Genomic DNA, 12,870 nt, shown 5'->3' with positions numbered 1-12,870 from the left:
GGGCTACAAGTTTAAATAGGACTTGGTTTTTTTCACCTAGATCTATACTTATGAATTGAGCACAAAGACAGATACAAATATTTACATCTGAAAAATCTGTTCTCCATATTATTTTAAGTGAAACCATGATAATTCAAATCTGATATTTTCACCTATCTCAGTGCAGTCACCCTTTGTAAAGTTTTACAGTAAGAGATGTCTAACATGTATGGACAATCCCAAAGACGTATTTTAAGCTCATCAGCTCTTAATTGAGGTTTTCAAAGCGGCTTAAGGGATTTAGACAAAAAAGTATTCATTTCTTATTTCGTTTTATCACCAATACATGGCTAAACTCTTTGGCTGCTCTGAAAATCTCAGTGAGCTGGATACTTATTCACTGGATGTAAGAGAACTGTCACTTTTGCTATCTATCTAAAAGATAAAGCTCTTAAGCCTAAGTGAAAAAAATAATTGTATAGATTTTGCTTATGCCATCACTGAAGACTTTACGAATTCATGTTCTGCTAAAACCCATTTTTTTAGCTGAATGGGAACACTTCAAAAAGGCTTTTTTAGTCAGCTGAAATGAGAGCTGTGATGATACAAATGTGCTGGTTTCAGGAATAAGAAATCTATTTTGCATTGCTCTAGTACATGCTTAAGGTTGGGTTGCTCTGGTCTATGAAAAGCATCATAAAGTTTTGTGTAGTTTAATAGTGAAACTTGAGAGCTCAGAGCCAAGAAATTACACAATCTAGCAAATTCCAGGTGCTGGAGGTTTTCTGTGCTACTGAATATAGACACACTGGGTAGGACAGAAATTTACGATAAAATTAAAGCAGCTTCTCCTTTTAGCAGATTGGGAGTTTCAGGTTTGAGGTGGCGAAGTAGAGAAAGAAGCTGGATCCAAGATGATGCAGGTGTCTCCTGCAGGATTTAGCCAGGCCTGTTGTGCCAGTTTACAAGGTCAGAATTTAGCACAAACGGGCCGGTGCCAGATTTTTGCCTATATAGCAGCATCTTTGGCAAGCGCTGAAAAACGCTACTAAGCGATACCACCAAGCCAGAACAAGTCTCCTGATATTTTCTGGGAATCACAACACATCACATCACGTTCGCTCTCCATACGCAGAGCACAAGGTAGGGCCCGGCGCGATCCTTTTGCCCAGACCCGGTTAATCGCGGCGCTCCGCGGGCAGGGATCGCTCCCGGGACGCGCCCGCGCCGGAGCCGCTCCCTGCGCTCCGCTCGCTGCGCCGCGCTCCCCTCGGACCCGCGGAGCTCCGTGCGCCGCATCCACCTTCCGCCCAGTCCTGGCTCCGGGACGTTCCGATTTTTGCTGCTATGATTAGTAGGGCTTTTTGTTTTTTTTTCTTTTTTTTAATGTCTGCAGCGGAGCCGCCGCTCGCGGGGCGGTGGGGCCGGGCTCCTGCGGGACCCCAGCGGGCTCCGCCCGGCGGCCGCGGGGCTCCGCGCGTTCCCTGGATGCTGCGCGCTCCCCCTGTGGAGGGAGGGAGGGAGGGAAGAAGGGAGGAGAGAAGGAAGGAGGAGGAGGGAAGGGGGGCGGGAAGGAGGCCGGGGCTGCCGGCGGGAGGCGGGGGAGGGCGGCCGGGGCCGGGGCCGCCAGGCCGGGGCGGCTGCAGCGGGACGAGGCGCGGCGCGGGCGGGCGGGCGAGGCCCGGCAGCAGCGGCGGCCCCGCTCCGCCCCGCGGCTCTCCCCGCCCGGCCGCCCGCAGCCCTGCCCGCGGCCGCCCGCCTGCCCCGCACCCCGAGCGGCGGCTGCCGGGGAGCCCCGCACCGCCTCGCAGGGGGAGCAGGCGGCGAGGCGAGAGGAGGGCGGCAGACAGCTCCGGGGTGCTGAAACAGTACAGGAGCTGCCAGGACAGACGGAGCTTTAGCCAAAAATAGCTCCTTCAGGGTTAGGCTTTTTTTTTATTATTTTTCCTTTTTTTTTTTTTTTTTTTCCTTTTTTGTTATTTTTCTTTCTCGTAGCCGAGCGGCCGGGAGAAGTGCCCCCAGCGCAGCGCCCAGCGGAGCTGCCCGCCTGCGGGGCAGCGGAGCAGCCCCAGCCCGGCAGGATGTACCAGGGACACATGCAGGTACGGGCGCTCGGGGGGCTCGCACGGGCTCCGCTCCAGCGCGGCTCCGGGAAGTTCCCGTGGGTTGAGCGGAGGGGCGATGCCACCCTGGCACTGTGCAACAAGTGACCTGGTGCGGTGTGGCCGTGGCGCTCCGGCTCAGGGGCAGATGGAGCGGCGTGCCTGGGGCTGGCGCTGCTCGGGGGGGGAGGATGGCACAGCGGTTCTGTCAACTTTGTAACTAGGTGAAGTTCTCTGTGTATTTCTCTATGTGCGATGCCTGCTTGTACAAACAGATTCACGGGAGTATTCCAGGGCAAACATTGTTGCGGCATGCTTTAAGTGACACATGTCTCCTGCCATCCTCTTGATGCATCTCTTCCTGTATGTCAAGTGAAGGGCAAACAGTAAGGGAAAAGACAGAGCACTTGCTTTGCAAAATTTGCAAAGATTTCACACCACACTCAAACTGTCGATTTGCTCAGTGTGTTGTGTTTAAAGGTGATGGATTTCTATTCTTCCCTCCCGACACGGGATGAGGATTGATTTTGCTAAGACACGGAATGACTTTGTAGAATGAATTCAAACACATGGCGAAGAGACTTCAAGATTTTAGGCAGGAATCTTGTCTCATGATCTACTGATCTACATTGGCAGAATTCACTCCTCCCTGATAAAAACATTCTGCTCCCTTGGACCTGATGGCTTTAACCTTGACTCCCACTCTCCTTCACATGGCTCTTCCTTGGAAAGCCAAATCTATTTTGAAGGAGGAAGTATCAAAGTGGAGTAAAGGTTTACACTGATCTCCCAGATTCATTCCTTTGCTTTGGACCCAGTCTGGCTGGGTGTTCACTGCCAGGAAGGATCAAATGCTTTTATCACACAGAGTGGCACCAGCCTTGAGTGAGGTTGTTAGCACTGAGGCTGTTGAGAGGGGAGCTGCAGCCTCAGGAGGTGCGAGCTGACCACTCGTGTTTGTGGCTCTGCACAGATTTCAGTACCATGGGGTGCCATGGGATGGTCACTGGGGACAGCAGGCAGTGCCAGAGAGGGGTTGTGCACGGTACAGATTATTTAGGAGAGGATTCTGATTCAGCACTGCCTTCCAGATCTGAATGACACCCGTTACTCTTTCATGTTGGTGTTATCTGGTCACAGCAGTGATAAATAATGTGTCATAAAACTGCTTGTAATAGGAGAGCAAACAGGTTTTAATAAGAGATGGAATCAATGGAGGGAGCGTCTATATTACCATTTATTTCTGATTATAAGGTTAAGACACAAAACCAGTCCTATAAATAATGCTAGTGAATGGGATATTGCCAGATACGTATTTACATCTTTAAGAAAGCAGAAGTTCTTTGTTGTGAGTTACCTCTTGCAAGATTTCAACAGACCTGCAGCACTTTATAAAAGGAAATCTAGTGGAATATTGAGGTGTCTCACAGCATTGTAAATTTTCTGAGTAATTTAAAGATTGAAATCAAACTTGCAATAGAAATAAGGTCAAAAACAGGCAAATATGTTGTGACTGGTGTACTTTAATTTTTTTCTTTCAAAATACTTTTATTTTTCTAGCTCAAATATAATTAAATTCTAACCAAATTCTTTTTAAAGGCTGGCTGAAGTGAAAGTCCTATTCCTGTTGAGTACGCTTGTAATTTTTAAAAAACAAAAGCCCACCTCAGTTCATCATCCAAACTTTTGAATATATTTTTGTCCTAACAGGAAGCATTAATGAGCTTCAGACAACATCTACTAAGCTGAAAGCCTTAGGAGAGATTTTCATGTTTAGTGTATCCTTAATTAGAGCCTTTAAGTGAGTCAGGCAAAGACAATAAAAATCTAGTTTCTTTGCAGTGAAATGATCTACTGTAATGTTGATTAAACCATGTTGGAACATAGGCTAAGTTACCATACAAATACATTATCAAACCTCATGCTAAGAAAAATGTCGATACATTTTAAGCATTAAAGGTCCTTCCTTACTATCCAAGACTTCTTCTAAAATTTTTACTAATTTAGGAAGAACTGCTTGAAATTACCTGTTAATCTAAACTAAGGTGAACCATAAACAATTTGGGTGGATTAAGTAAGGCACATTAGTCAGCACCCTGGACTCCTAAGCAAAAATAATCTCATTTTTAAAGCACTGAGCCCATAATAGAACTTAAACTTCTTGAAGAGAAGGTGAGGTGTTTAACTGGGTAAACTGCACTACCTGGGTACATCCAAATGTGAAAGAATGGGCCAATATATAATGCTTGATCCTACACTCTTTAAAGCAATAGCTCTTCTGAAGTCATCAGGATTCAGTGTAGGATCTGATTTAGAATTCCAGCAGTCATTTCCCTTTTTCCTGCTGTTCTGTTCTCAGATATAAAAGGAAAATGTGCAAAATTAATTCCATAGTCCACTTATTTTAAAAGATGTTTGCAGAGCCCATGTTTCACTAATAACCTGCTGTATCTCAGCTAATTCTCGGAATACTTCTAAAAGGGCAGAACCTTAACAACCATAACAAGGTAATAAGCATAATTACAGAGATTTGAATTTACCTATATTGGAGAGGCATCAATCATTATCAGCTTCAGTGGGGAATTTCTGTCTAAGCTCAGCAAATTTTGCAAGTGTAGATTAAATATACTTTGCATTTAAGCTCTGCTGAAGTCCAGCACCACAAGTACTTTACCACATCAGGCTGTAATGAGTGTATCTCTTCTTAATTTTTTGTTTATAGTACAGACTAGGTTTGTTGGGTTTTGGTTTATTTTCTCAAAAGCCAGAAAATCACTTTGTTTATTCCAAAGACCTAGGTTTAGATTTTATTTTTTCTGGTTTCTAAGTGAAGCCTCACAACCCAGAAATACTAAAGATGTCCTAAGCTGGAATTCCAAGGGCAGTTTAAAACATCTAAAAGGAAGGTATGTCCTGCCTTCACATTTCCAGGTGCCTTTCTGTAGGATTTGCTTTTGTGATCACTTGTGCACCACATGCTTCCAGGTAAAACACCAGGAGAGAGTGAGGTGGCCTTCCCCAGAGCCAGCACTAGGATGCAGAGAAGTGCAGTGCCACAGGAACTCTTTTAAAGCTGTTTCACTATCCTGATGAGCTTAAGCATTTAATTTCTCTGTGTTTACTGAGCACATGGAGCAGAGCAGGGACTGCCATGGGTCCTGAGGCACCAGCTGCCCCTCCTGGGCCCCCAGGGCCAGGCTTCTGCATGAGAAAGAGAACTTCAGAAGAGATGCACGGGTTGTTTGTCCACAAATGTACAGCCTCAGTTATGTAAGGAGTCCTCTTTAATTCAATAGATGTAGGCTCTGACAGGATGGAACCTGATGGATACAGAACACCCTGGGATTCACAGATAAGAGCCAAGTCCAAATGCTAAACTGTAGAGGTTAAAGAGAGTATTTGTCTCTTTGGATAATGTGTGCAATCCTGTGTGTGCTGCTTTCCATCTTCAACAAAACAGTAGCAGACCAAATGGAAGCAGAACATAAGCTGAGTTCAACCCCCAATCACTGCTCTAAAATTGCTGTCATTTAACAGCCAACTATAAGATGTTTTAAAGTTTTTACAGTATATTATAGACCTGATACCAGTCTTCCTGTTGACTTTTAAGAAAGTTCTATAAATGAACAGGGGGCAAATTTCAGGCACAGAATGGGATTTGCACAGCATTTGGCTTCCTATGAAATTCAAAATAAATTCTTTCAAAACTGTTTGCCCTGATGCTGTATTTAGTCAGCCTTCCCCAGCACAAATGCTTGAACAGAAGAACTGCTTTGCCAAATGTTGGCATGGGATTTTATATATGGCAGTGTTATGTTTTGAGATGGCTTAATATAGACAAAGCAGAAATCTTGACCACACAGGGAGGCTATCAGAGACCCTCTGGAACTTTTTTGCAGGAACAGCCTTGTTAATCATGATGCCTTGGCCAAATTCCAGATCAGATAGTTTGTCTCCTAAACTGTTAATTGCATAGGCAATCAGCTTCATGCCCTTAATTCTTGTGTTGTGATATTTAACATTGTACCATTGGCATTTCCTATTTACATTAAATGATCCACATTAATCATTGACATTCCATTATTATTTCAATTGTCAAACACACACCTCTATGATTGTAGTGGATCTAAATAAAAATTAGTATGTGTGCATGAAAATTCTTGCAAGATGGAACCTCAAGGGCTTCACATGTTTTAGTGGACCTGAAAAACATTGCTAAATATTTAATAAAAGGCATTTTTGCACTGATTTCTCAACATTTAAGACACAGCTAACTCACTGAGGAAAGGGAAGCAAAACAGTCTCAATATTAACTGCAAGAGCAAATCCCATTTTGGTTTACTTGGAAACCTATTAAAAATACTATAATAGTGTTGGTTACACTGCTACCTAAAATAAATAAACCCCAAGCTATTAAACAGTTATGAGTTTAAAAAAACAAAAAGTAATGTGCATTTTTACATTAATAAAATGGCCCACAAAGAGTATGCACAATATAAAATTGAATTCAATGCTAAATTGAATCTCTGCTCAGCTGTTAATACCAACATAAACCTAATAGCTGTAAGCTACAAAATTTTAAAAATCTGGGCACATGGCTGGAATCCTGTCTGATCTCTAGAGGTGTCTATGAATCATAACTTCTTGCCTACATAAAATTACATTATGATAAACTGTTAATATTTTATTATTGAAACTCTTTTCTAAAAGTACTCACAATACTAAGGCAGTCTTTATGTTTTCCATTTTGCCTTGATATTTTCCAGTATTTCAGTAGCAGCTCTACCAAGTTTTGAACAGAGGATTATGAACTGCTTGTGAATTGAAAAAAGGTAAAACTAATGAGCTCCCTTTCATAGAATGAAGTTCATTCAAAGAAAGTAGATGATAAATTGCATTTGGAGAAGGCACAGACCGAAACTGTAAAAATTGTGAGCATTTGCAATGCTGGTAGAGAGAAGTGTTCCTTGAAGCTGTTGAGCAGTTTTACACGAGCCTAGCAGAAAATCTTGCAAAGGCTCAGAAATTCTTGGCTCACACTGTATTTTTACTGGGTGTAAATTAGGAAGAAGTTTTACTAACTAAGGATCCACCCTCTACTCTGGAATTAAATTCATTCCCAACATAGAAAAACAAGTTTCTAGTATAGTCCCTGTCATATATTAATATAAATGTTAGTCTTAACCCAGTATATAACCTTCACCAAAGAGGTACTGTTTACTCCAGAACCATGCTGTACTTTATTTTTTTTAATCTACCACTATTGTCACAATTTACTATGCAAAGGAGGGGGATAAAAAGTTGGGATAAAGTCCACCAGCTGTATCAGGATGAACTGTCCAAATAGAACAAGTGGCATGAAAGGATGGAAAAAATAATCCATACATAAATTTAATCTTTAAGAAATGCAGTCTCATAACTTGGCTTTAGAATATTTTGTAATTTATAATCTTGTTTCTAAGCAAGCTTTAAAAAAAGGGCGTTGATGTACAAATCAGGTCCATTTAAAATCATCTATCCAGCTAATTTGCTACTCCTTTTGCAAATACTGAAAATGAAAAAGATAAAAGCATTGAAATAGTACTTAGAATTAATCTACCCAGCACACAAAGTACATACTAGTTGTTTGTATCACAGAATATAATTTTGCACAGTCTGTTTCAGAAATAGGTGATGCTGCAAAACTGAGAGAAACACTTGTCTTCCAGACCAGTGTCATGGCATTTAAACTAGGAGGTGACTTTCTGTAGCTATGGATTTTCATCATTGTCCAGTAATATTTCTAATAAAATGCCTAAGGATCATAAAGGCCAAATTCAGCAAATTTTTCTGCCAGGTTAGAATTATTATAAACAGTCTAATATTTCATTGCTCATTGCTGTCAGGCTTTTGAAGTTCTGAGTCATTGGTACATGAGTTTTACTTCCAGTGGTTTATTTGCATATAAATAAAGAAAATTCTAAAATATCAAGTAAGTGAAACTCATTATATGCAATGGAAAAAAAAAATCCATGTCTCATCAGTTTAGCCATGCCCAGAAGTACAACCACAACCCAAAGTTTAGTGTTAGCCTTAATATGATTTCCCCAAAGTTTGCACAATTAGTCATGTATCAGCATTACTGCAGTTCCACTCAAAAAAACATTTTGTACCCAACTTCTATAGGTTGGCATGGTAAGCATTAAGTTTTCTTCCTCTACTTCTCCACTGCCTATCAGGACACTCAGATAATAGAGTTTAACTTCACAGAATTTCCTGTGATAAATTTTACTAATATTAATGTAGGAATAAACAAAGACTATAATAAATTGAAGCTTTTTGAGTATTTCTGAGTATTATGTAAAAATGAGAGTAAACATCACATTTTGATATGTTAGTAATCTGTCAGAACCTCTTAAAATCTGAAAAAAAATCATATTTTAAACAAAAGAATATATTTGTATTATTTATGCTATGTAGAAGATGGCCTTAGTCCTCAATATGGCCTTGGACACTATTGTCATAGGAGTAATGGCAGAAATGTGACAGAAATTATTAATGAAATAAAAAATACAGCTTGACATGTGTCTCATCAAAGTGACAGGTTGTTTCTGCTGTCATTTATGGAAGCTTAACAGGGAATATTATTTTCTAGTTGCAGGCTTGAGATGTAGATGACATCTTTCATCTTTTTCTATTTGTTGTCTAACACTCTTTTTAAGACCCAGGACAATTTTAAGAAGGCTTTGAGAAAGGACATGAGAAAGAACGTTAGATAAAAGAAAGGGGGGAAAATTATTATGTCAAACAGAGAAAAAAATACAAAAGTATGGAAACTAGGAAGTAAGTCAGTGCTGGTTTTGTTCTGAACAGTTGATACTACCACTCTACCCAATCCAGGTAATGTACACAACGTGGCAAGTTCTGTACAGCAAGGGATGCAAGGATTGCCTGAACCTGTGCAAACAAAAGAAATCATAATTATTAGAAGACAGCTAGATACTAGATGGAAATAGGGAAAGGACAATAATCTGTGTAGCACTCAAAAAAAAGATTACATGCTGTTCAGGAAAGACAGAAAACCAAAGGTGTTGGTCATATTAAGAACCTGGACCCAAAGAAAATGAGCAAAAATTTTTAAGGAGCTTCACAACTAATATTTTCATTTGTTAAATTGTTGAGGTTATGCCTTAACACAGAGTATGGAGAACACACAGGGAATGGAAATAGTTTCTCATAGGCAGAAGGAAAAACTACAAGTTGCCTAATTAAAGCTTATTTAGATCTTAGAAATATATTAAAGTATATTAAAATAATCATTGGAAGTTTTTTGGTAAAATAAAGTTAAAAAGGGGGAAGACAAAAAAAACATACTCAAAGTGGCATCTGTGTTATGGATAACCTAATTTATGGTGCAAAACCAAAATGTTTAAGAGGGTATGAATTCCTCAGCTATTACAAATGTATTATAGTAAATGTGTTATATTAAATGTATTATATTAAATTGGAGACTTGGTAGAAAATATGTTATAATCTAGTTACAAATGTGAATAAAACAACAGAAAATATACCAGATTTAAGATAAGGTGAGAAAAATGGTAAGATAACTAACAGCCCAGATACCCATATGGATATCTGTAGTCTTCAAGGTTTTAGGGAACAGACTTCAAGGAAAACTAAACAAACCTAGACAAATGAAAAAAAAGAAAAAATGCTATTTGAATTTATCAAGAAAACATAATGTCAGACTAACCAGGCAGGATTTTCTGTTTTCATAACTGGGGTTTTAGGCAAGGGAGGTACAACTGACTTGATCTATATGATCTTTGGTTGGCATTTGTTATGGTGTTACGAAAGAAATTATTATTGAAGCTGGAGAAAGTAAAGAACGGTAGTAAATCTGTAAAGAAGGCAGGAAACTCATTCATGGGGAAATGAAAAATAGAGCACTAAAGGAAGGACTGTTAGACTGAGAAAAGTTTAATAGGGAAGGTTTTTATGTATCTCTGCTGTAAGTGGTTGTTTGTGATGTTTCATCCATAAAGGTGCCAGAAACAGGAAGATGGTGACTGCATTTGTTGATTACTCAGTGCTGGAAAACATTGTCAATATTGGGAAACATTCAGTACTGCTGAGCTTCAGTCGCAGAGGGACCTTTCTGTACTTCAACAATAAAAATACAATTTCATTTAACACTACAGTATAGTGCTGATCATCAATAACAAAAGCCTACCCTAAGCCATGGACTATCAGTTAGAAATTACTGAGAAGAACAACTTGCACATACATAATGACTGTAAGTTGTCGATAAAATACATCCATAAAAAAGACAGATGCAGATCTAGTTTTAGAAGAGTTTTTTTCCAGAAGAGTCAGGAAAAAATCAGTGCCAGTTGACAATGCCAGTAGCAGTTTTTGAGTTGAGAATCTTGTACAGAAGAGAGGAATGGAAACAGGTCCAAAGAAGGATGATCAAGGAGAAGGGAAAGTCTATCCTACAAGAAGAGACCAAAAGATTTTGGCTTATTTTATTGAGCAGAATGACAGCTCAGCAGGACCATAATCACAGCATGTAAATGCATCAGGGAGATAAACACCAGATATGGAAAAAACTAAATTAGCTAAGAACAAAACTGGCACAGAAACAAATGGATATTAACCAGCTGTGAATAAATTTAAGTTGGAAATTAGAAGAAAGTTTCTGATCATTAGAGCAATCAAGACTTCCAGTACCCTTCCAACTGGAATACTGAAAGAAAAAAAACTAATTACTTTTAGGATGAAACACAGTCAGTTTCTGAGAGATTTGGTATGACATGCTGCCTGTGAGATCAGAAGACTGGACCTCAATAACCCAGGAACAGCATCTTCCTTATCTTAACAGAATCACAGAATGGTTCAGGTTGGCATCAGTTTCTGCCCATTGCCTCCTTTTTATTGTTTTATTGTTCAGCACCACCAAGAAAAGTCTGGTCCATGCTCTTGACCCTCTCCCTTTAGATATTTCATACAAATGGACGAGGTCCCCTCTCAGTTGCCCCTTTGAAGTCTTCTTCAGAAGTCATCCAGAAAGTGCCTTCTCAGATTTCTGTGGCTTCAGCAGAGACACCCTGACTCTTGTTCAGAAGGACCAAAATACTCAACTTCAAGAAGTCAGAAGTCTTCCTGTTACAGCTGTGGAGGGCTTGACTGTCTTCACAGCTTGAGTAACCTGCTGAGACCCACACAGGCAGTGACAAATTAGTGCCACTTTGCCAAGGCCAAAACATCATTTTGAGTAGAGCTGAGCTCTAAAGTTTGAATATTCTCTCTGCCAGCTTTCTTATCAAGTCTCCCACTCAGCTGAACTCATGTTTTTGCTTCATCTAAAACCTTTGCAATCAGAGGAAATGTATTTCCCCCGTGCAGCTAAACTCAATGGTTCCTGTTAGAGACATTGAAGCCTTTCACCATCTCATATTCATGTTCCTGCAAGTGGGCACTGAGGGCTGGAAACCACCAGCTGTGTCAACGTTGTGTAACAGGAAGCTTAAATCTATTTCAATAATAGCCAAATTTTGTGTGCATGAGGATATAAACTAAAACCCATCAGACCAGCAGGGATCTTTTCCCTGATGTTGACTAAGCTCTTTTTCAGTACTACCACTAGCTCACTTTTCTCTCCTGAGCTCCAGAAACAAATGCATTGGTTATTAATTAGAGCATATGGTCTTAAATAAAAGAAGTCCATTTTCTGTTTTGCAGACCTAGTCAGGAAAATCTACTGAACTGACTTTGGACTGTTCTTTTGGAAGGGATCACAAAGCCACATCTTAGAGTCAGTGCTCCATCCCTACACTGAGTCAGAAAATTATTTCTGGATTGATTCAGGCTCATAAAAGTACCTCAGGATCTGATTTCTGGAGTTCCTGTCCCATCTCATATCTGTGATTTGCATCCCACAATGTATCAGGGAGACAGATGTCCCTGAACACTCCATCACAATCTGATATTACCATTACAGCCTTGCAGCTCTTGGTCCTTGTCAGTTCTGTGCTGTAGTGTACTGAGCATCACTGCTACTCAGATCTTAGAATTTCAAGACTTGCACCAGCAAAATAGTTTCCAAATAAGTGAGATCACTGGTTATTGACCAGACAAAGATATGCAAAAGCATATCACTAAATGTACTGAGTAGGGGAATAAGTATTCTTTTCCTGCCATTATGCAAAAAAAAAAAATGAATGTTTATTTCCAAACTGTTTTATAGATGTCAAGTTCAAAGTAAATTTCACTGCCTTTTTTTCAAGTAGTCACTGAAAAATACCAGAAATAAAAATTGGAATAAACTCCAGATAATTAACTCAGACTCATTAATCATCACATACATCAAAACTGTATATTCAGGTTCTACACATACAGACCAAGCAAGGCAATTTAATGTGAATTTACAAGCAAGTATTTACTATTCCTTTATGTACACAAACATGCTTGAGTTCCATCCTGTGTGTCATTTGCAGAATTAGAGAGTAAATGTTACTGATGTGGCCAACTAGATATGATGAACACAGGCTAGAGAGAACAAAATATCAGACCTGAATTCAGCAAGTGGCTGAAACCTATGTACAAACTGTTCCCATATGTGAAAATACAAAACACAGGATTAATAAGGTTTTTAGTGAATTTTTTACAGCTCTGTTTACAAGGAGATAGAATTCTTGGCTTACACTAATACACAATAAACAAGTCAACATTTTTCAGCTATGATGTTCTGCATGGTGCTTTCAATATATCACTGCCAACAGGCTGTCTTTGATTTCTAGTCTTTCTT

The 12,870-nt window shown here is 39.9% G+C and overlaps 1 protein-coding gene across 2 annotated transcripts in view; it reads left to right on the top strand.

Moving 5' to 3' along the window:
- The first annotated feature begins 1,216 nt into the window (after nt 1-1,216).
- PEX5L (peroxisomal biogenesis factor 5 like) overlaps nt 1,217-12,870 on the top strand; it is a 104,500-nt gene continuing 92,846 nt past the window's right edge. The window contains exons 1-2 of one of the 2 annotated variants that reach the window (XM_056498765.1): nt 1,217-1,333; nt 1,975-2,081. In XM_056498765.1, the coding sequence (XP_056354740.1) occupies nt 1,327-1,333; nt 1,975-2,081 (114 nt within the window). In that variant the 5' untranslated portion in view covers nt 1,217-1,326. Of the gene's footprint in view, nt 1,334-1,688; nt 2,082-12,870 lie in introns of those variants that run through there. The other variant, XM_056498766.1, reaches the window with a different exon arrangement.

This window comes from Oenanthe melanoleuca, chromosome 9 (assembly GCF_029582105.1).
Source record: "Oenanthe melanoleuca isolate GR-GAL-2019-014 chromosome 9, OMel1.0, whole genome shotgun sequence".
Taxonomy (NCBI): Eukaryota; Metazoa; Chordata; class Aves; order Passeriformes; family Muscicapidae; genus Oenanthe; species Oenanthe melanoleuca.
The sequence above is the reverse complement of the archived record's forward strand: the minus strand, read 5'-3'. Positions and strand labels throughout refer to the sequence as shown.